This window comes from Brachyhypopomus gauderio, chromosome 11, assembly GCF_052324685.1.
Source record: "Brachyhypopomus gauderio isolate BG-103 chromosome 11, BGAUD_0.2, whole genome shotgun sequence".
Classification (NCBI taxonomy): Eukaryota; Metazoa; Chordata; class Actinopteri; order Gymnotiformes; family Hypopomidae; genus Brachyhypopomus; species Brachyhypopomus gauderio.
Window position 1 is genome coordinate 7,381,785 of NC_135221.1, and position 21,291 is coordinate 7,403,075.

Here is a 21,291-nt window from a genome sequence, read left to right on the forward strand (position 1 = left end):
TTGACCTGATCCTCCAGCCAGTATTAGTTCCCATGCAGTCCACAGACTAAATCTTGAATAAAGTACTAATAGAGCCTCCAACCTAAAGTTTTTCAAGTTTTTACAATTGATACTCAAAACAGTCACCTGGAAAACATGGCAAGGAATTTAATCATTTTTCAGCAATAGGCTAATTGACTAAATCAGCTAAATTAGATCTAGCAATTTCAGAAATTTGTTACAAACATAAATACTGCTTCCTTCCCATTACCGTAGCCTTGGAATGATGGTGGTTTTACAGCAGGACAAGTCCCCCAGAGGACTGATCCTGCTCTAGTTCCTCACAGGACGAGCTGAGGACCACAGTCAGGTCTGCCACTGCTGCCGTTAACAAGATCTATGAGCAGTTCATGAGGTCTGTGTGGAGTGAGGTCCGTGTGGAGTGGTGTGGCCACTGTTATGAGGTGCCTCTGCTGGAGGAGCTCTTGTTTAAAATATTTATTTGAGTGAGTTTGAACATATTCCACAAAAGCCATGTCAAGAAAAAAAATGAAGCTTTAATGCACCTGAAAAATGTATGTGACCCATGTGTGGACACAAGAGAGAGGACCAAGAGAAACATGACTGATGTGAGTCCGCCCAACAGAACTTGGAGAATTAGCTCACATGAGAGAGGACTTCATGGCAGAGTTCTGATATAGCTAACAAGATGATACAGGAGTATTTACAGAAAACTCTTTAAACTGTTTGTACCCATTTATAGACGCTTTGTGCCGAATGGTCAGATCACAGCCAGTATTTGATCAATCCAAAAGTTCCTTTCATCATACGTTTGGCATGCAGTGAGGGAGCTGGTTCTGTCTCCGGTCTCTGCCAATCTAAGCAGGTCCATCCTCTTTTAAACTGACTGAGTTTCCGAGGTTTGTTTTGAGCCCCCCGCGCTGCATTGCTCGCTGACGGCCCCAACTCCTCTAACCTCGCTGTATTGTGAAGGCCAACTGGACCACAGCCACACATGTTTATGTCCACTCTCAACCGTGGTGTCCTGACTGCTGGCACAGGACAGGGACATGTGTCCTGGCATTAGTTAGCTGGTCTTGGCTTGTCATATAACTTCTCATCAGGTCTTGGCATCTGTAGATTTTGTTTCTTGATGGTGTAGATCACTCTTAGGCATTTATCTAAGAGTCAATTAAATATGAATTAGTGTATATACTGAGGTGTGTGTGTGTGTGTGTGTGTGTGTGTGTGTGTGTGTGTGTGTGTGTGTGTGTGTGTGTGTGTGTGTGTGTGTGTGTGTGTGTGTTCACAGCATTTGTCAGTTGTCAGGTTGTCTCATTTCCTTAAGTTCAGTCCATTTTTTTCCTACATGAATATATAGATGTTCACCCACCAATGAGTCCCAGTTGCCCAGGGAAACGCAGGCGTGTTTTGAAGCACTGTTGGTCATGTCTATTTACAGGCTACTGTTTTGATTCTCGCTTTGTCCTTTTTGCGGTTCTGCGTCGTCTTGGGAGCCAGTGCTGAAAGATTCTGTTCTGTGTGACTGACTGACACCCACTGGGAATGCACAGAATAGCCCACTGAGTCAGCCCGCTGTATATGTTGTGATGATGTGATGAGTGTGTTTCACAGTGGCCGGAGTGAGTGTGTTCTGTGTGCTCCTGATGAGGTGTGCCGTGTGTGTGCACCAGTGTGATGAAGATCAGAGGTGTGTGACTGAGCAGTGTGAAAGGAGGAAAGGAACAACCATGGAGATGAAGTTCCAATATAAGCAGATCTTTCACTTCCAGATCGAAATCCATCCTTGGGTAGTTTGGGATATCGCTGTCGTCGTACGAGTCCCATAGGACTTTGATGTTCTAAAGGCACTTGAAGCTGACATCAGAGTGAAAGGACAGTCTCACAGCTGTGTAGAGGGGGGGGAGTCATCATGTTCATGTAGTGCTAATGCACTTCTACAGTCTTTCTCCTCTGGGTATTTAATGTATTATACAGTTAGCAGACATATGTCTGCCAAGTTACTCAGTGTTGTGTTATGTCTGACTGGATTTCTGTTCACTTTCACTGATGGGGGGGGGGGGGGGGGGGGGGTGTTACCACTTGATGTACAGCAAAATGACTACAGAATTTATAAGGCAGAGGGGTGGACTGTAATGTGCAGCTCATTACTCAGAAAACGTGCTGCATCAAAGCTACTGTGCACTTACTTTACCACTAAAGTAGTGCAGGACTACTTTAGCTGATGCAACTGTATATCATTTACTGTGCACCACTAAAGTAGTGCAGGACTACTTTAGCTGATGCAACTGTATATCATTTACTGTAAGTTGGAAGGAAATGTGTGGTTCATGGCATTTCAAACGCCTTTTAAGTGTCATTTCTAATTGTTTTAAATCAACATTCATATAGTGTGATAGGTTTTTGAGGTTTCTGTAGAAAAAATAACTTCAACAAAAAGTTAAAAATGTTTCAACTTTGATTCATATTTGCAGTTTTCAGGATCTTTTAGGTTTGGTTTTAGATTTGGTATATTGTGGTTGAGCTTTTTTGTCTTACTACTTACTTACTACTTACTTTTGTCTTTTTTTGTGTGTGTGTGTGTGTGTGTGTGTGTGTGTGTGTGTGTGTGTGTGTGTGTGTGTGTGTGTGTGTGTGTGTGTGTGAAAAGCACACCTGCGTTATGTCTGTGCCTGCATGTCTGAGCTGACGCTATGTAAAGACAGCCTAACAGAGTGGAAACGAGTCTCCACATTGTCCTGCAATTATAACTCACTCCATTGAGATGATAGAGGGGCCCTTTACACAGGGATGAACTGAAGGCTTGAGAATACACTAAAGCTGAACAATGCCTGAACCAGAACAGACAATAGAGAGCAGCCATCATGGTGTGGTAAGCAGATGTAGCATACAGCGTCTTACACTCTCCTGTCTTGCCAGGCACACTCAAGAGGTGCTTAAGGCCTGCTGTCCAGTAGCTCAGAGAAAGCTGTTTTTTGTCTTTTTTCATTCTCGGCTAGGAGCAACTTTAAGCAGATTTAATAATGCATCCGTTAATGCATCTGAAACCTGTTGTGATGGCTGCATCGCTGGGAGTGCAGATGATTACAGCAGATGCATTTCAGTAAATGCCGAATCCAAACTCAACAAGAATGCTGTGCACGTCTTCCCGTGTCTGTTATGTCATCATGTGATTTTTTTTTTTTTTTTGTTAAATATATTTATTTATGTTAAATACATTTATTTAACAAATAATCAAATAAATAAATAATATATATATTTTTAATGAATAAAACATTTTTTGTTAAATATATACATTTTACTATTTATTTATTTGATTTAAGAATGAATTTAAAATTTTTCTTTTTAACAATGAATCATACTTGAACTAAAAAGTCTAGCATTGCTTATTAAAGCCTCAAAAACGTGACAGTGTTATGTAAATAAGAGTAAGTAAAGGGGCCTCTAGGGTTTTAGTTCAGTGTTGGTGCTGCTGGTATTTGTGTGAGGTATTCCTTTAACGCTCGATGAACAACACGCCATGCATAGAGAGGGCACTCCTCTTTGTGCTCATGTGCTCTTTGAAGGCCTTTGTGTGAGAACTTTAGTGGATATTCCACGCTTGCAAGAAAGCAGGAGGTAGGAGGAGAGACATCAATGCTGCCAGTTTACCAGATATATGGACAAATGTGTCAAATGCTACTGATGCTCTGCTACGTATTCTGCACAGGCGTTCCAGTCTGCGGACACTGTATTTAAAACACTCGCAGTCTTACACTGGTGGCTCACTGGTTGCTTTGTTAGATACACCTGTCTTAAAGGTGCACAGGTTCAGAGGGTTAGCGTTACTCATTGGCCACGCTCACCTGCAGTGATCTGCTCTCTGATTAGGTTCTGTTCACATGACCGCTGTGATGTGGGTAATGGCCCATGGCATTGCATGGTTGTAGGTGCAGGTTGTGTATTTGAAATCTTTTTTTATCCTACTGGTGATTATGAATACTGCAGGTCTGTGCTGGTGTCGTGCATGAGAATATCCAGTGGTGCTGGAGTTTTTAAATGTGTCCGTGTCACTGCTGGGTTCAGAGTTCAGAGTTCAGAGGTCATCCTCTGATGGTCATTCATAAAGAGCTTTAGGATGGCTCATAAATAGTGCATGGCAGCACATCAGCAACTCTATCCTCTCTTTGTTTTGAGTATCTCTGTGTTAAATGGGTGAGGAGTGTCCCTGCATGTAATAATTTAGATTATAACAACACAGATTATGTGTTGGAAGGCAGTGTGTCCTGTTTCTCTCGGGATGTCCTGGATGACCCGCGTGACTCTTTGCTGTGTCCTCAGACGGTCTCCACCAGGTCTCTGCGCTCTGCACGCTGCGTGCCACCATCATCACGGACGAGATGCTGAGCAACAGCGTGACGGTCCGTCTGGAGAACGTGTCCCAGAAGAGCTTCCTCTCTCCGCTGCTGGGCCTGTTCGTCCAGGGCGTGGCCAGCGTGCTCTCCACCAGCCGCGAAGGCGTCTTCGTCTTCAACGTGCAGAACGACACCGACGTGCCGGGCGGCGTGCTCAACGTGACCTTCTCCGCCCTGCTGCCTGGGGGCGCGCCCGGCCGCTTCTTCCCCACGGAGGAGCTCCAGGAGCAGCTGTACCTGAAACGCACCCTGCTGACGCTCGTCACCGCCCAGCGCGTGCTGCCCTTCGACGACAACGTCTGCCTGCGCGAGCCCTGCCAGAACTACATGAAGTGCGTGGCGGCGCTCCGCTTCGACAGCTCGGCGCCCTTCGTGGCCTCCGACGCCGTGCTGTTCCGGCCCATCCGGCCCGTCAACGGGCTGCGATGCCGCTGCCCGACGGGCTTCACGGGAGACTACTGCGAGACGGAGATCGACCTGTGCTACTCTGCGCCGTGCAGAAACAACGGGAGGTGCCACAGTCGCGAGGGAGGGTACACCTGCGAGTGTCCGCAGGGTTTTACAGGTGAGGGTGTGTGGGGGTTTGTGGGAGATTGTGGGGATTTGTGGGGGTTCATTGCTTTCCCTTTTCCTTCCAGGACTTCTTATCTGACCTGTCATGTTTTCTCCTGTGGAGCGTGCAGGTGTATACGAGTCTAACATTCCAGCTGGGTGGAGGATTATTACAGGCTTACATTGGCAGTAGCTGATCGTTTAACAAATTGTTTGTAACTCCTCGGCTCGTCTTTATTAGGTCTGATACTACAGGAATGTGAACCTTGTGGGCCTTTGAAATGTAATGTTAACACAGAACTGCTTGACATGAGGAACGGGCAGGTGTACCATCAACATATCGTTCCTTCTCTGGATCCTTCACCCACATTGACAGCTTCTTTCTCCATGGATTCAGATTTCTATCCTACTGTAAAGAACAGTGAATCCGTGCCTCACTCGAGCCCTCCGGTAGTCAGTGGTCATAACCAGAGGTGCTGACAGTCGCCTCTGTAGTTCATGCGTTGGCTTTCTCTCATTACGTTGTAATATATCCCTGTAATTCCTCTGGAAGGAGGGATTACCTCGCAGGCATTTGGCTCATTACACCCCTGGAAGCTGCCGTGTGCTGTCCCAAAACGCACAGCGGCTCGGGGGGCCGAGACCTCGTCAGCATAATGGCAGGGAAACAATAGGCAGCAGCTGAGCTGGTGCTGCGTGTGAAATGCAGGATCACGAGTCCTGTGAGTGTGCACTAGTGCACCCAGCGTTTACCCCCAGACCCGGCCCAACCTCAGCCCGCATCTTACTGGGGTTTAAGATGGAGACTCCTGTTATTTACTATTATGGCACCCAATATCTCTATCTGGAAATGCGCATGCTACACACACATTTGTACGTTCTTGGGAAGCGAGCGAATTGGATTCAGTTGTGGTGCGTCACAGCACTTGCTAATCCTGAACGTAGATATTCTGTCATCCGGCGCCATCTCCAGATTGATCAGGTGTGCCTCTAAGGCAGAACTATACACTGATGTCAGGCAGCATGCAGTCAACAAACCCTAAAGGAATCCACATGGATGCACTGACCTGGGGGAGAACAAAAAGCCTTCCGCCGTGTCCTCTCCGCCGGCAGCGTCCCCCATTAGCAAGCTGTCATCACTTCTTCAGACGTCCCTGCTTCCAGAATGGAGCTGTGGAGGCCTGGCAGGTGTTCTACAGACCACCACTGGCCTCCCTTTGTCCCAGTGCCTTTGGGCTGTGGGCACTGATGGGATGAATCAGCAAAGGTCGCTGAGCGACGTGTCCTAGGTGTCATGTCTGTACGTGCCAAGGGAGGAACGATGTAGAATTGTCTTCAGTAGAAAGCTGGTCGACTCTCATTGGTTTGGTTTTCTTACAAAAGCACTTTTATTACAAAACAGTTTGTTTTCAGTTCTTTATTTTCAGGGCATTTATGCAAGGGTGTCGTATAAACAAAATGATTACCTGATGATATCCTGCCTCTTGCGTCCAGGGGAGCACTGCGAGGTGAACTCTCGCACGGGCCGGTGCGTGCCTGGCGTGTGCAGGAACGGTGGCCGCTGCGTGGACCTGCTGGTGGGGGGGTTCGTGTGCCAGTGTCCAGAGGGGGCGCTAGAGAAGCCCTACTGCCAGATGACCACACGCAGCTTCCCTGGCAAGGCCTTCGTCACCTTCAGGGGCCTGAGGCAGAGGTTCCACTTCACCATGTCCTTCATGTGAGTACCATAGGCCTGTCGTCTGGGATTTTCCTCGCGGGTCTGTCCATCCGGCGAGATGTTGTCCTTTACACCCACCCCCACAAAAAAAGTAACTTGATACACTGGATCATTTGCTATGAGGGACAATGAGCACCTGGGAAATATTGTCATATAAAAAAAAAACCTGATTGCTGTTATCAGAGACCCGTCAGCAAATAGTTTTGCTTTGCAGGATTTTTTAAAACATAACATCCTCCAACGTCTCTTTAAACATGACCTCAAAAGACTTTTAACAAATCAAGTATGCAAGATTACAGCAATTAGCCAAACGATTCCGACAGTGCCAACAATTCCTTCACCTTCACACACGGCGTGTGGAATTTACAGTCGCGATGTCGACGATGAAAACAAAGGCACGCAAAACTTTGCACGTTCCCATCGCACATCTCCACGGCAATCTGCAAACAGGAAGTAGCGCAGTGGGGATCTTTTGTTCCTGCTTCCCGTGCCTGTGCCCTGGTGCCATGTGCTACCTGACACGCTCCCTCTCTCCCTCCCGCGTGTCCCAATGCTGCCTTCACTGCCCCGACACACGCACTCCCACACCTGCCACTCACTTTCCCCCGGGTGCTTCACCATCTCCTGCCTCGGCCTTGCTGTGATTGGTGGGCTTTGTTCTGCACACGTTAAACGATGCGGTCATCATCCCGCAGGCCCGTCCTATTTATCCATAAATCACGCAGAATCCTGTCGTTGGTGGCCCTGGACCTTTGTTTTGCTTTTTCTCTCTCTTCCATCAGTAAAAGTGTTTTTAGAATTACAGTATGTGTAGTGTGGTGAAATATTTGATCAGCATTAGCTTTATTAATGAAAATGATGTCAATATTTAATTTCTTTCTTGTTTTAGGTTTGCCACCAGAGAGAGGAATGCACTGTTACTCTATAATGGCAGGTTTAATGAAAGGCACGACTTTATTGCTGTGGAGATTGTGGAGGAGCAGATCCAACTCACGTTCTCTGCTGGTGAGGGATTAAAGTGTGTGTGTGTGTGTGTGTGTGTGTGTGTGTGTGTGTGTGTGTGTGTGTGTGTGTGTGTGTGTGTGTGTGTGTGTGTGTGCGTGCGCGAGAGCGTGTGTGCGCGTGTGCGCGTGTGCGCGTGTGCGTGTGTGTGTGCGTGCGCGTGCGCGAGAGCGTGTGTGTGTGCCATAGGTATCTCTCTGTATCACCACAGTGAAAACTCACTCCAGAGCTGTGTATTTATGAAAGGAAGTACAATTTGAATTGAAAGCTAATTAACATGTAACAATTGAGTTAATCGGTAAACGTGGTGACGACTGGGGCTTTTGTTTACTACAGAAAACATCAGGGGGTAGAGGGGGGGGGGGGGGGGGGGGGGGGGGGGGGGGGGGGGGGGGGGAGAGGAGGAGTCTTTTCCCCTCAGTTCTTTGAGTGACTTGGCTCAACGTGTGTGTGTGTGTGTGTGTGGGGGGGGGGGGCATGCACCAAAGGAAGCAGCTGGTGAGAGCTGTGAAGCGTGTCCTATTCTACCTGTGCCTGTTTTCCTAACCCCGTCCCTCCATCCTCCTGGGCCACCACAGCGCTGTTTCATGTTCAGCTTGTTTCCAAAGGAAATAGAGCAGCAGGATCTGCCACTACACTGACCGTGAGGCCGAGTGACGTCCACATGTCTTTCACTGGTAGTGGTCAGCAGTGGACACTAGTGGACAGCAAAGACATTGAAAGGCATTTCCTCCAAAAACAATATTGCACTGTCTGGGAATGAAGGAATTTCAACAACAATGTAATTCTGGTAAATGATGAACCCAGTAGAATCAGAGGTCAAGCCTCAACACCGCCAATCATTGCACAGGAACAGTAAGTACAACAGAGAAGATCTTCCCAGAGACATTACAGCGTCTGGGTGAAGCCCGAGTTCTCCTCTTGGGAGGTCCACGACTTTCATTATCTCCTCTATAATGATTCCCTTTGTGCATCCACTGAACTGGAAGAGTGCCATCAGGATAGCAGAACTCCTTGTGAGTTCTGTCGTGAGCTGCTGAACTGTTTTATTAGTTTGGCATGCAGTGTGCTGTATCTTGAGATGCATTGTCAGATCAAGTATTCTGATAATGCTTTATTATGCTTAATTTCAGAGATGTGACATGGTATCAGGAAAATAATATGACATTAACGGAACTGAACATACCTAAACTATAGAAATAGAACTATAAATATGGACTAGATAACAGATGATAACTAAATGGGCCGCCCAATGGAGGATGAGTTCCCTATTGAGTCTTGGTCCTCCCGTGTCCCATTTGGGGAGTTTTTCTTTGCCACTTTCACCCCTGGCTTGCTCATTAGGGATCTGGACTCATGCGTTTGTAAAAAGCGCTATATAAATAAAATTGACTTGACTTGACTAAACCTCAACAGTATGCGTCAGATGTATTTAGTCAGATGTATTTAGTCAGATGTAGTCATCGTTAAATATAGTTTCTACCATGTTCTACAGTGTTTCTCAGGCTGCTAGCAGAGCCAGGCTTGTGTTCTGTCCTTCTACAACCACAGCAATGCACGCTGCCTCCTCTTCCCCGCAGGCGAGAGCAAGACCACGGTGGCCCCGTTCCTCGCCGGTGGGGTCAGTGACGGCCAGTGGCACACCGTGCACCTTCACTACTACAACAAGGTAAAGGGCCCCGTCATGACAGCGTTCCTGCCGCTCCACACCAACACTTTTGAAACAGTTTCAGCAATTATCCATTGGGCACAGCGTTTTACTGGCTGGTACTTGCATAATCAGTCATTAACGTCATTAATCTCTCAGCAGAGAAATAATTATTTTTTGTTTGCCATTGGCCTGTAGCATGTGCTATCTTTGAATATGAAAGTTTGCAGCCTTTAATGGGAACCCCTCAGAAGATCCAGCTTGGCTTTCTGTTGCTTTGATCCTGCTCGGTCTTAAGACCCTCCTATAACACATCTAGGACAAGAATGGATTGCACTATGTCAAGAAACCACATGTAATACATAAGGTATCGTGTTTCATAGCTGTAAGCAAGTGGAAAGTCTTGTTACACCAAGGTGTTGTTTTACCTTTTGTGAAGTGTTTTTTTTTTTTTTTTTTTTTTTTTACACATTCCATTCAAACTGTGGAAATTTTACTTTATTATAGTAGTAAATTTTATTTATTGTATTAAATGGCATTTTACGTTATTATAGTTATATTTTCTCATTCAACTCCAGGCTCTTTTATTGTATTATCACAATACAGTTTAAAAGACTGAAGAAGCATCTTTAGCATCTCCGCTAAGGGCTGAGAACCATGTGCAGATGCAGAATGGTTATTTAAGGCTGGCTTTTGTCCAATCAATCCAAGGCTATGAAAGTAAAACTGGCCTATTGAGGGTCCGTCATCTGTCACATATAATCAGAAGCAGAGACCTTTACAGCCAAAGAGCTCTACTGACATATACGGTGCCCAGGGCATACTGCCTGTTTTGGAAGCTTAGTGGTGATTATAGGCAGTTCTGTGTCAGAGGTCAGTGAAGAGGTCAGTAGAGAACCAGCTTTTTCCCAGATTCATTTGTCAATAGAGCAGATAATCAGACATGGAGAAATGCATTTCTGATTAAACCGCCTCTCACTGAAAGTTCTCTCACTGAAGGAATTATGAAAGGAAGTCTCCTGCTGGATGACTTTGTCGTACCGTGGGTTTATATTTTTGAAGTCAGTCTTTTAACTGGACTGGCTAACAGAGGTTCACCTGTGTTCTGGACTCGGGCGACGGGACTATACTGTGTCAGTGCACAAACGTGTTATCGGACTGACGGTGTCAGAGTTATCCTAATCATCCGGTCGGTACTTCCTGCTCTGAGCAGCTGTGATGTGGACAGAGTGCTAACTGGTCATTAGATGCTATGTCGTGTGAAATTGATTTTGATGGATTCGTGCTGGCAGCGTTTCGTTTCACTTGGAATGTCCAACGACAGCCAATAAAAAACAGCAGGCCAGGTGGTTGTGCAGCCCAGGTGGTTGTAATGTACATGCCAAGCTGTAAATGAAAACCCATCCAAAAACAAATGGTTTGATTCTGGCAGTGTTGCCCCGTGTGCGTGTGTGTGTGTTCTAGTGCTTGTAACCCCTCAGTCTTGCGGCCTGCATTTAGACTGAACTCCACCCATGATGGAGACAATGTTGAGCCCCTGCTGAGTTAATCCAGCCTACAATGAGGTGCTTGGCGTGCTTGGAACAGCCATATGGCACTAATGTCTTCTGTCACACCTACACGTATATACACATGCAGCACTGTTGTTCACCAAATGCTCGTGTATCCACTACCATCTCCATGTTTAATTCACCAAACTGTCCATTATGAGAATATAACTGTACCAAGTGGTAAAAATTCGGTGCTGTGGGAATATTTTTTAAAATTCCGATCTGGAAATTCCAGGCTGGGGACATGGGGCTCATATTCTGGCTCTGTTCCCTGCTGTGACCTTTGACCTGCTTATTTTATTCTTTCCCATATTCTGTTATTCTGGGCTGTTACTTTGTCTGTAGTCTCCACTTTCACCTTTGCTAGTATTTTAAGTACAATTTTGAATGTTTGCATTTATGTTTTTCACACACAACCTGGCTCATCCGTCACTGATTAACAAACCAAATTATGGCCATTAAGTTTCGAACTAAAGACTTTCAGCGGTTTCTACTCTACCTCTTGATCATTAGTGTCTTATGATTTGCATTCTGAAGTGTTGATCTGCTTTTGATTTAGTGTTGTGCTTTCACATATTTCATATGACAGTAATGGCTGTTAATAGCATGGAGTGTGTGTGAAGGTTGATTTAGTTGGGGTTCTTCCGGTGTGTGTGTGTGTGTGTGTGTGTGTGTGTGTGTGTGTCAGGACTGCTCTCATTAATGGCTTTCCTTTAGACTGGCGAGGTGGGCCACTCAGGGATACCCCCCTCCCCCCTTGCTGTGCTATCTGGTGATTTTAGTCAGCAAGAAAGATATATAGAGAAAAATGGCTGTTTGCTGCCTCTGGGGACAGATTCAAGAAGTTCCAGACCTATTATTCTTATAAGAGCAGCCGCATGAGGAATGCTTTTAGAGGAACTGTCCTTGAGGAAGAACATCCCAATGTTGTCTAATAAAGACCTCTGTGCCAAAAGAAACAAATATGCCATATCTCATGAACAAAATGCTGCAAGATTTTTGCATGACGGAATATATCCTTTGTGAGATTTATATCTACATGTACCAGCAATGTATGGTTTTTATCAGTTTCAAAGACTCTTTTACTTCCTAAGACGTGATCGATGGCCTTGTCACAGCCCCTACACTTTCTCCATGATCTGGTGTCCTCTGACCAGCTGCTGTGCTTCTGGAAGTTATTTACGCACAACACTTCATACCTTTTCACTTGAGACTTTAGATTTACTTTGGAGAGTCATAGGTATGCACTAAAAACTTGTAGAAGTACTAAGAGTGTTAACAGCCCCCAAACAGAACAGGAGGTCTTCATTAAAGAATGTGAATAGACTGCTTTGCTGCTTGTGTGTGTGTGTGTGTGTGCTGCTGGAAACATCTGCAGTATGTCAAAACTGCCTTTGTGGAGTCAACACAGTTAGTGTATTTGGGGTGATGTCTGTGGTTATACTGGGCAGTTTGCATAATTCATGTGGTGTTTCAGCTAAACCAGCACTTTTCTCAATATGGATTTGATGTTTGTGTTCGGTGCTGTGTGTGCAGAAGCACTTATGCCTTGCAGTGTGGGTGAGTGTGTGTGTTTGAGGTGGGGGTGAGTGTGAGGGGTGGTATGATCATCAGATTCTCGTACATCATTGCCGAGACATATCCTGCTCATGTGCTGAACCGCTGTCCCCGATATATACTCCGATATGACCAACAGCTCCATTCAGCAAGACGAGGAAAGCTGGTCACCTAGAGAGAGCTCCTCTTCTGCATTAAATCATCCATGGGACGGTTTACACCAAGGGGAAGTTATGAGTACTTTCAGGAACCCCACTTGCCTGTCTGAGTGGCCGAGGGCCGAGTCTCCTCTACTCTGCAGGCCGGGGTCTAATTCATACTCGGCAGTATTCATACTGAGCCATATTCATACGCAGCTGTATTTCTACTCAGCCTCACTCTGACTGCCGGTGAGTGTTCTCAGGAGTGCGGCTGGCCGTGTTCTCCGGGAGGGCAGGAAGCTAGAGACCCCTTCCTACTCTAATAAAAATAAAATAAAAACACAGTACAGCCGTCCAACTGTGCAGCTCTCTGCCGAATCATGTGACGTGTCGAGGCGCTCGGCATTGACCTCTGAGCTACTGAGAGGTGTCGCAGTGGAAAAGATGTGGTGATGTGTGGAAGTGTTGCCGTCTCGGTCCACGAGGGAGCTGCAGCAGGTTAGTGGGGATGTGCAGGAGCGTGTGTGCCACTCATCTGGTCTTTGGTGTCGTATTTAGTTTTGGAACCTTTACTGGTTCTTTTGCCCTAGTTTATCGTGTGGTGTGAAGTAGAGACGTGGTGACTGGGGAGTCGTTACTGGTATTGGGGAGTATTACTGGTACTGTATCTTGCTCACAACATTTTGAAGGTTCCAGTCAGAGTTTGTACTGCCATGTTTTTGATGTAGTCCAGCATGGTGTTGCGTTCTTCCTCTGACACGACAGCAGAGGACTAGAACATCGGTATTACGTATTTCTATCTGAACTGCAACAGCAGTGTTCGTTAGAACACAGGCTGTACCCTCGGGCTCTGGCTTGTGCGGTCTGATAGTAGTCAGCTGTTGAGCTGTTTGGGTCTGAGTGTGTGTAGCCTTGTCATGACTGTCAGGTAAAGACATCACCACTGTAGTGAACACTGCCTGTCCTCGCCACGGTTCCTCCAGCTGACTCGGGGCCCGTCCTTCTGGACACTAAGCTCTGGATGAATTGTGGTTCATAACATCGACGGTTATTTAAAAACAGCCCACGTAACTGATGAATTGGTGATCAGTCTGGAGTCCTTTCAGGCCCTCTGAGATGCTGTGAACTGAGCTGCTGGAACGTCTGAATGAATCTGCCCAGCCTGGTTCCTCTTGGCCAACATTACGTCCCCTGGTATTCCATCCAGCACAGTTCAAAGGTCACATGGCATGCATGACGAGAATGGAAAAACAAATAAAAAGTCAATGCAGTGAATAAAGGTTAAAGGAGCACGTGTCCTAAGTTCAGGGTGTGGGAGGGTGTTGCCAGACCGGGGTGTAGGACCTCTACTGCGTTGTGGAAACCACTTGGGTCTCCAGGGAGGTTGGACATGGAGTGATGCTTTTTCTTTCTTTCTCCTCCCTCTCATTCGCAGTCTCTCACTCACACACTCTCTCACTCATTCACTGAATCAGTCTCCCCCCCCCCTCTCTCTCTCTCTCTCTCTCTCTCTCTCTCTCTCTCTCCCTCCCTCCCTCTTTCCCACTTCTGTTTTCTTGTCACCGCTGTTTCTCAGACTTAATCCAGTTAGGTGGTGAATTACAGAGTGCAGGGCTCCATAGAGTGGTAAACTGACACCTCCTGCTGTGTCTGAGAGATTAGACACAAACGCATCTCTCCACGTTATCTCCACGGAAACAACAGCAACAAAAAACAACAATAAACAAAGCTGTTTTCTTACAGAGGGGTCATCTCATGTTCATTTTTCCATGTCTCCTGTGGGGTTTTTTTGGTCAGTATTTTGATCATTTTGATTTCATCTGGTTTTTCAAAAGATGCTGAAAAATACACCGTAGTCACATAAACTCAAAAAACATTGTTGACAATGTCCTTGTGTCCATTATGTCCCCCTAGCCCAACATCGGACAGTTCGGCCTCCCTCATGGGCCTTCAGAAGAGAAGGTGGCTGTGGTCTCCGTAGACGACTGTGACGTTGCCATGGCAGTACGTTTTGGTGGTCAGGTTGGGAACTACACCTGTGCCGCCCAGGGCACCCAGAAGGGCCAGAAGAAGTGAGTGAGAGCCATGGGTCACGTTCCCTGCTGGGTCACGTGGGTCACGTTCCTCCCTGTTGTAACTAACGGCTGTGGGCTTCACACAATGTCTCGTTTCACCCGGAGCTCGTATTGGTCTCACGACTCACATATGCATGAAGATGTAATCCAGGACATCTCTCTTCTTCTTCTCTCTCTCTTCTCATCTCTCTGTGTCTTTCACTCTTTCTGTCTCTCCAATTTGCATTTGGATATACACACTAACTTTTAATTTGCACAAATGTATACAAACACACTCACTATGTTTCCCTGAGCCCAGAGGTCTGATGCTGGGCCCGAACAAGACGAGCGTAATCGGGGCGGGGTGGGGCGGGTTGGGGCGGGTGAGCTCGCTAGGGCACGCTAACTGCAGGCTGGTGTTAAGTAGCTCATCATTACAGGAGATTACAGTGCATTCTCCTGCGCCCTGTTCACCCACGTCCCTCTCTGCCTCTGCTTGAACCTCTAAAAAGCCATGCTGCCTTTGTCAAACAAACCACGTACTCTACAAGCTCCTTTAGCCTGGGATATTTTTTGGTTTTCCTCAACTGGTTCCTCAACTGTTTCTGCTTAAGCTCTTGAGTTCATCTGATGAGGCACGTTCAGAAAGCTGCTCTAATTCCATAGCAGGTAGTTAGCGTGCTAAGTCTAGTTAAGTCTGTTGTACTGCAGCTAATTTAGATTAGCTCATTTTGGCTGTTATGTTGGACCACTGGACAGTGTGCTAGATTTAAATAGTTCCTAATAAAATCTAGAAAAGCGTTAAAAAGAAACAAATAATAAGGTCTCTTTAACCCTTATAATTTTATGAAGAAGATACAACTAAAGTGGCCTGTCAGTATAACCTGTTTGGCCCATACCAATTGAGAAGCTTTATAAATGCCTGCAGGTCTCATCAATGCGCGTTGCAGCCCAGCTACAAGGAGGCTGTAGTCTGAAGGTAATTTGTGAAGATGTAGCTGGAGGCTACATGTGTGTCTCACGTATGTGTGATGTATGTGCAGGTCTCTGGACCTCACTGGGCCTCTGCTCCTGGGTGGTGTCCCGGACCTCCCCGATTTCCCCATACGGAACCGCAACTTCGTGGGCTGCATGCAGAACCTCACCATTGACGGCGCAGCCATCGACATGGCCGCTTCCATCGCCAACAACGGCACCGGCGCAGGTGAGGGGCAGCACACGCCCTGCTGTTTCCACCCTCGGTGACCACCGGGCGGGTCAGTCATGAGCAAACCTGTCTGCCCTCCTCCAGGATGTCCCGCGAAAAGGGATTTCTGCAGCGGGGTTGTGTGTCACAACGGAGGGCTGTGCGTGAACAACTGGAGCACGTACTCCTGTAAATGCCCGCTGGGCTATGGAGGGAAAAACTGTGAACATGGTAGGATAACCCTTGCCTCTCCTCCAAAGGTGCACACACACACACACACACACACACACACACACACACACTTTTTTGGACTGACTTTTTTCTTTTCTTTTCTACATTCTTCACACTAAGCAGATTCTCAGTCTCAGTCAGAGACTCAGTCAGGTTTTACCCTGGACTATTGTTGTGTTAGACTGGCAATGTCTGTTCTGGTTGGCTCCAAAAAAGTGTCTAGAAGTCAGTTTGATTACATATATGATTTATAGCATTGTATTGTATACAGATTTAGCACTAACTCTTTCTTTTCTATTTTTTCCTAGCAGTATCTCAGTTCAAGGTTATTTTTGGATTCTAACCTATTTGTACTGGCTGATACTTTTCAGGCGCTTTTATAGGTTGCTCTGCCAAATTCCATAAATGTAAATTATAGAGTGGTTCTTAAAGGATGGCTGATAGGCTTTAGGATTCCTTATTCATTGCAGGTTCCAGCATATGTTGGTATTTCATAGAAGAAGTCTTGCTCAGGGTTTTAGAAAAGTGTTTGGGGGCAGGTTGGGCTATCGTAGGTGGCTCTGGCTCTGTAGCGATGTGCTGTATGTGGTGGAATGTTCAATTTGAAGTTCACTTTAAGGAAGACGGCGTCAGGGGATTAGCGCTCTCAGAGAGCTTAGTTTGACATATTCCCTGAGGATCCAATCAATGCCTGATGTGGCCTGTTCTTTAAAGTGTGGTGTGGTCTGTTTTATTCAGTGTAAAGTATCTTTACAAACAGCATGCAGAGTGTCTCAGCCTTCAAGCGAAAGTTAACAGTCCAAGCACTCGATAACGTAGCTAGCCATCAGCACAGAGTGAATCTCCACGATCTCCAGCATTACCCAGTTCGCATTGGCAGATCCACGGAGGGGAAGTGTGTGTGTGTGTGTGTGTGTGTGTGTGTGTGTGTGTGTGTGTGTGTGTGTGTGCTGGGAGACGTCTCCACTCCTTCACAACCCTGTTGTTCCAGCCTGTCTGGCCCAGACATGCTGATGTGAAATATTTCACCCCAAGCTAGCAGTGTGTACGAACGTGACTCGGTCCTCGTTAGGAAACACCGTGCAAACGGTCCCGATTATTTCCCATGTTGCAGCATTCCAGAAAAACACGTCACAACATCAAAAGCCTTCTTATCTAGTGCACGTTTAGAACGAGGAAAATGACTTGACGGGTGTGTTTGGGATCAGTGTTATTGAAGTGCAGTGATATTCTTGTAGGTGTGTGCATTGTGTTGGCTGTTTTCCTCTCTGCAGTGATGCCTTCACCGCTGCACTTTGATGGCCATGCGATGGTTTCCTGGAGTGACCCCGACATCACCATAGCGATCCCGTGGTACGTGGGCCTGATGTTCCGTACCCGCAAGACCGGCGGCGTGCTGCTGCAAGCTGGAGCCGGGGAGCAGTCCAGATTCAACCTGCTGGTGAGAGCGCTACACCCACACCAGCGCTACACCCACACTACCCACACCAGCGCTACACCCACACTACACCCACACTACCCACACCAGCGCTACACCCACACTACACCCACACTACCCACACCAGCACTACACCCACACTACCCACACCAGCGCTACACCCACACTACACCCACACTACCCACACCAGCGCTACACCCACACTACACCCACACTACCCACACCAGCGCTACACCCACACTACACCCACACTACCCACACCAGCGCTACACCCACACTACACCCACACCACCCACACCAGCGCTACACCCACACCACCCACACCAGCGCTACACCCACACCACCCACACCAGCGCTACACCCACACCACCCACACCAGTGCTATACCCACACTACCTACACCAGCGCTACACCCACACCACCCACACCAGCGCTACACCCACACCAGCGCTACACCCACACTACACCCACACTACCCACACCAGCGCTACACCCACACTACCCACACCAGCGCTACACCCACACTACCCACACCAGCACTACACCCACACTACCCACACCAGCGCTACACCCACACTACCCACACCAGCGCTACACCCACACTACACCCACACCACCCACACCAGCGCTACACCCACACCACCCACACCAGCGCTACACCCACACCACCCACACCAGCGCTACACCCACACCACCCACACCAGCGCTATACCCACACTACCTACACCAGCGCTACACCCACACCACCCACACCAGCGCTACACCCACACCAGCGCTACACCCACACCAGCGCTACACCCACACCAGCGCTACACCCACACTACCCACACCAGCGCTACACCCACACTACACCCACACTACCCACACCAGCGCTACACCCACACTACACCCACACTACCCACACCAGCACTACACCCACACTACACCCACACTACCCACACCAGCGCTACACCCACACCAGCGCTACACCCACACTACACCCACACTACCCACACCAGCGCTACACCCACACTACCCACACCAGCACTACACCCACACTACCCACACCAGCGCTACACCCACACTACCCACACCAGCGCTACACCCACACTACACCCACACTACCCACACCAGCGCTACACCCACACTACACCCACACCACCCACACCAGCGCTACACCCACACCACCCACACCAGCGCTACACCCACACCACCCACACCAGCGCTACACCCACACCACCCACACCAGCGCTACACCCACACCAGCGCTACACCCACACCAGCGCTACACCCACACTACCTACACCAGCGCTACACCCACACCACCCACACCAGCGCTACACCCACACCAGCGCTACACCCACACCAGCGCTACACCCACACCAGCGCTACACCCACGCTACCCACACCAGCGCTACACCCACACTACACCCACACTACCCACACCAGCGCTACACCCACACTACACCCACACTACCCACACCAGCACTACACCCACACTACACCCACACTACCCACACCAGCGCTACACCCACACTACACCCACACTACACACACCAGCGCTACACCCACACTACACCCACACTACACACACCAGCGCTACACCCACACTACACCCACACCACCCACACCAGCGCTACACCCACACCACCCACACCAGCGCTACACCCACACCACCCACACCAGCGCTACACCCACACTACACCCACACTACCCACACCAGCGCTACACCCACACTACACCCACACTACCCACACCAGCACTACACCCACACTACCCACACCAGCGCTACACCCACACTACACCCACACTACCCACACCAGCGCTACACCCACACTACACCCACACCACCCACACCAGCGCTACACCCACACTACACCCACACTACCCACACCAGCGCTACACCCACACTACACCCACACCACCCACACCAGCGCTACACCCACACCACCCACACCAGCGCTACACCCACACCACCCACACCAGCGCTATACCCACACTACCTACACCAGCGCTACACCCACACCACCCACACCAGCGCTACACCCACACCAGCGCTACACCCACACCAGCGCTACACCCACACCAGCGCTACACCCACACTACCCACACCAGCGCTACACCCACACTACACCCACACTACCCACACCAGCGCTACACCCACACTACACCCACACTACCCACACCAGCACTACACCCACACTACCCACACCAGCGCTACACCCACACTACACCCACACTACCCACACCAGCGCTACACCCACACTACCCACACCAGCGCTACACCCACACTACACCCACACTACACACACCAGCGCTACACCCACACTACACCCACACCACCCACACCAGCGCTACACCCACACCACCCACACCAGCGCTACACCCACACCACCCACACCAGCGCTACACCCACACTACACCCACACTACCCACACCAGCGCTACACCCACACTACACCCACACTACCCACACCAGCGCTACAACCACAGCGCTACACCCACACTGCCCACACCAACACTACACCCACACCGCTACACCCACACCGCCCACACCAACACTACACCCACACCACCCACACCAGCGCTACACCCACACCAACACTATACCCACACCACCCACACCAGCGCTATACCCACACCACCCACACCAGCGCTATACCCACACCACCCACACCAGCGCTACACCCACACCAGCGCTACACCCACACCAGCACTACACAATATAAAAATATTATAATATATTAAAAACTTATATAATAATGTGTTTCAAACAGGTATATAAGGGGGAAAAGTGTAAAAGAATCTATCTGTCACAGGTGAGCAACAGGCACCTGTGTTTCCAGGTGTTCCTTGGGGCACAGCGGGTGGCGCGGCTGGAGTTCCCACAGGTGCGGGTCAACGATGGTGAGTGGCACCACGTCCTGGTGGAGCTGAAGAGCGGTAAAGATGGGAAGGACATCAAGTACATGGCCCTGGTGTCTCTGGACTACGGCGTCTTCCAGGTGGGCGCTAACATCGCCGTCCTCAACGTCCTAGTTTTAAGAAACCTGTCGTATTAATCTGCCTTTTAAACTCAGTTGATATAAGTGTGCAAATGACTGAGAGCCATCGAACGATGTTGGAAACGGAACAGTGTACGAGAACATGTGATCTTTCAGGCTCTTCTCCAAGTGCCACTAGGGTTGCACCTATAGCTGCGTGTGGTGCTCTTCCTGATCTGATGTGTACATGTGGTGCTGCTGGTTCTGTGTTTGGCCCGGGTGCTGGTTCTGCGCGGCGGTGCAGGGGACAGTGGAGATCGGGAATGAGCTTCCAGGCTGCAGGCTGAGGACTCTGTCTGTTGGAGGACTGGCAAAGAAGAACGGCACCGTGCTCAATGGCTTTGATGGCTGCATGCAGGTGAGTGTGTGTGTGTGTTACTAACACACATGCAGGTGCACAAGCACAGCCATTTACTCAAAAGTAGCATAAATTAGTTGATGAAGAACAGGTTCTGTCTTGAATCAAAGTTTAACAGCACTCTCACACACAAGCATTCACACATGTGTAGTTAACACAGATTCCAAGACATGTGTTTTATTTTATAGAAGCATCATTCAGACACATACAAACACACACACCCCCCCCTCACTACGCTGTCGTTGCGTAGGGCGTGCGGATGGGAGAGACCTCCACCAACACGGTCAACGTGAACATGCGTCAGGCCACGAGAGTGCGCGTGAGGGACGGCTGTGACGTGGCCAGCATGTGCGTGTCCAACGTGTGTCCCCCCCACAGCCGCTGCAGGGACAGCTGGTCCTCTCGCTCCTGCGTGTGCGAGCCAGGTGAGGACAGGCTGGGG

The 21,291-nt window shown here is 48.6% G+C and overlaps 1 protein-coding gene across 2 annotated transcripts in view; it reads left to right on the forward strand.

The window, feature by feature from the left end:
• The window catches only part of celsr1b (cadherin EGF LAG seven-pass G-type receptor 1b), a 43,324-nt gene that overhangs the window by 7,555 nt on the left and 14,478 nt on the right, over positions 1–21,291 (forward strand). The window contains exons 2-12 of one of the 2 annotated variants that reach the window (XM_077021536.1): positions 4,321–4,959; positions 6,441–6,663; positions 7,553–7,668; positions 9,246–9,334; positions 14,475–14,632; positions 15,658–15,818; positions 15,906–16,031; positions 17,306–17,472; positions 20,267–20,452; positions 20,736–20,849; positions 21,100–21,274. In XM_077021536.1, the coding sequence (XP_076877651.1) occupies positions 4,321–4,959; positions 6,441–6,663; positions 7,553–7,668; positions 9,246–9,334; positions 14,475–14,632; positions 15,658–15,818; positions 15,906–16,031; positions 17,306–17,472; positions 20,267–20,452; positions 20,736–20,849; positions 21,100–21,274 (2,154 nt within the window). The remainder of the gene's footprint in view (positions 1–4,320; positions 4,960–6,440; positions 6,664–7,552; positions 7,669–9,245; positions 9,335–14,474; positions 14,633–15,657; positions 15,819–15,905; positions 16,032–17,305; positions 17,473–20,266; positions 20,453–20,735; positions 20,850–21,099; positions 21,275–21,291) is intronic. The other variant, XM_077021537.1, reaches the window with a different exon arrangement.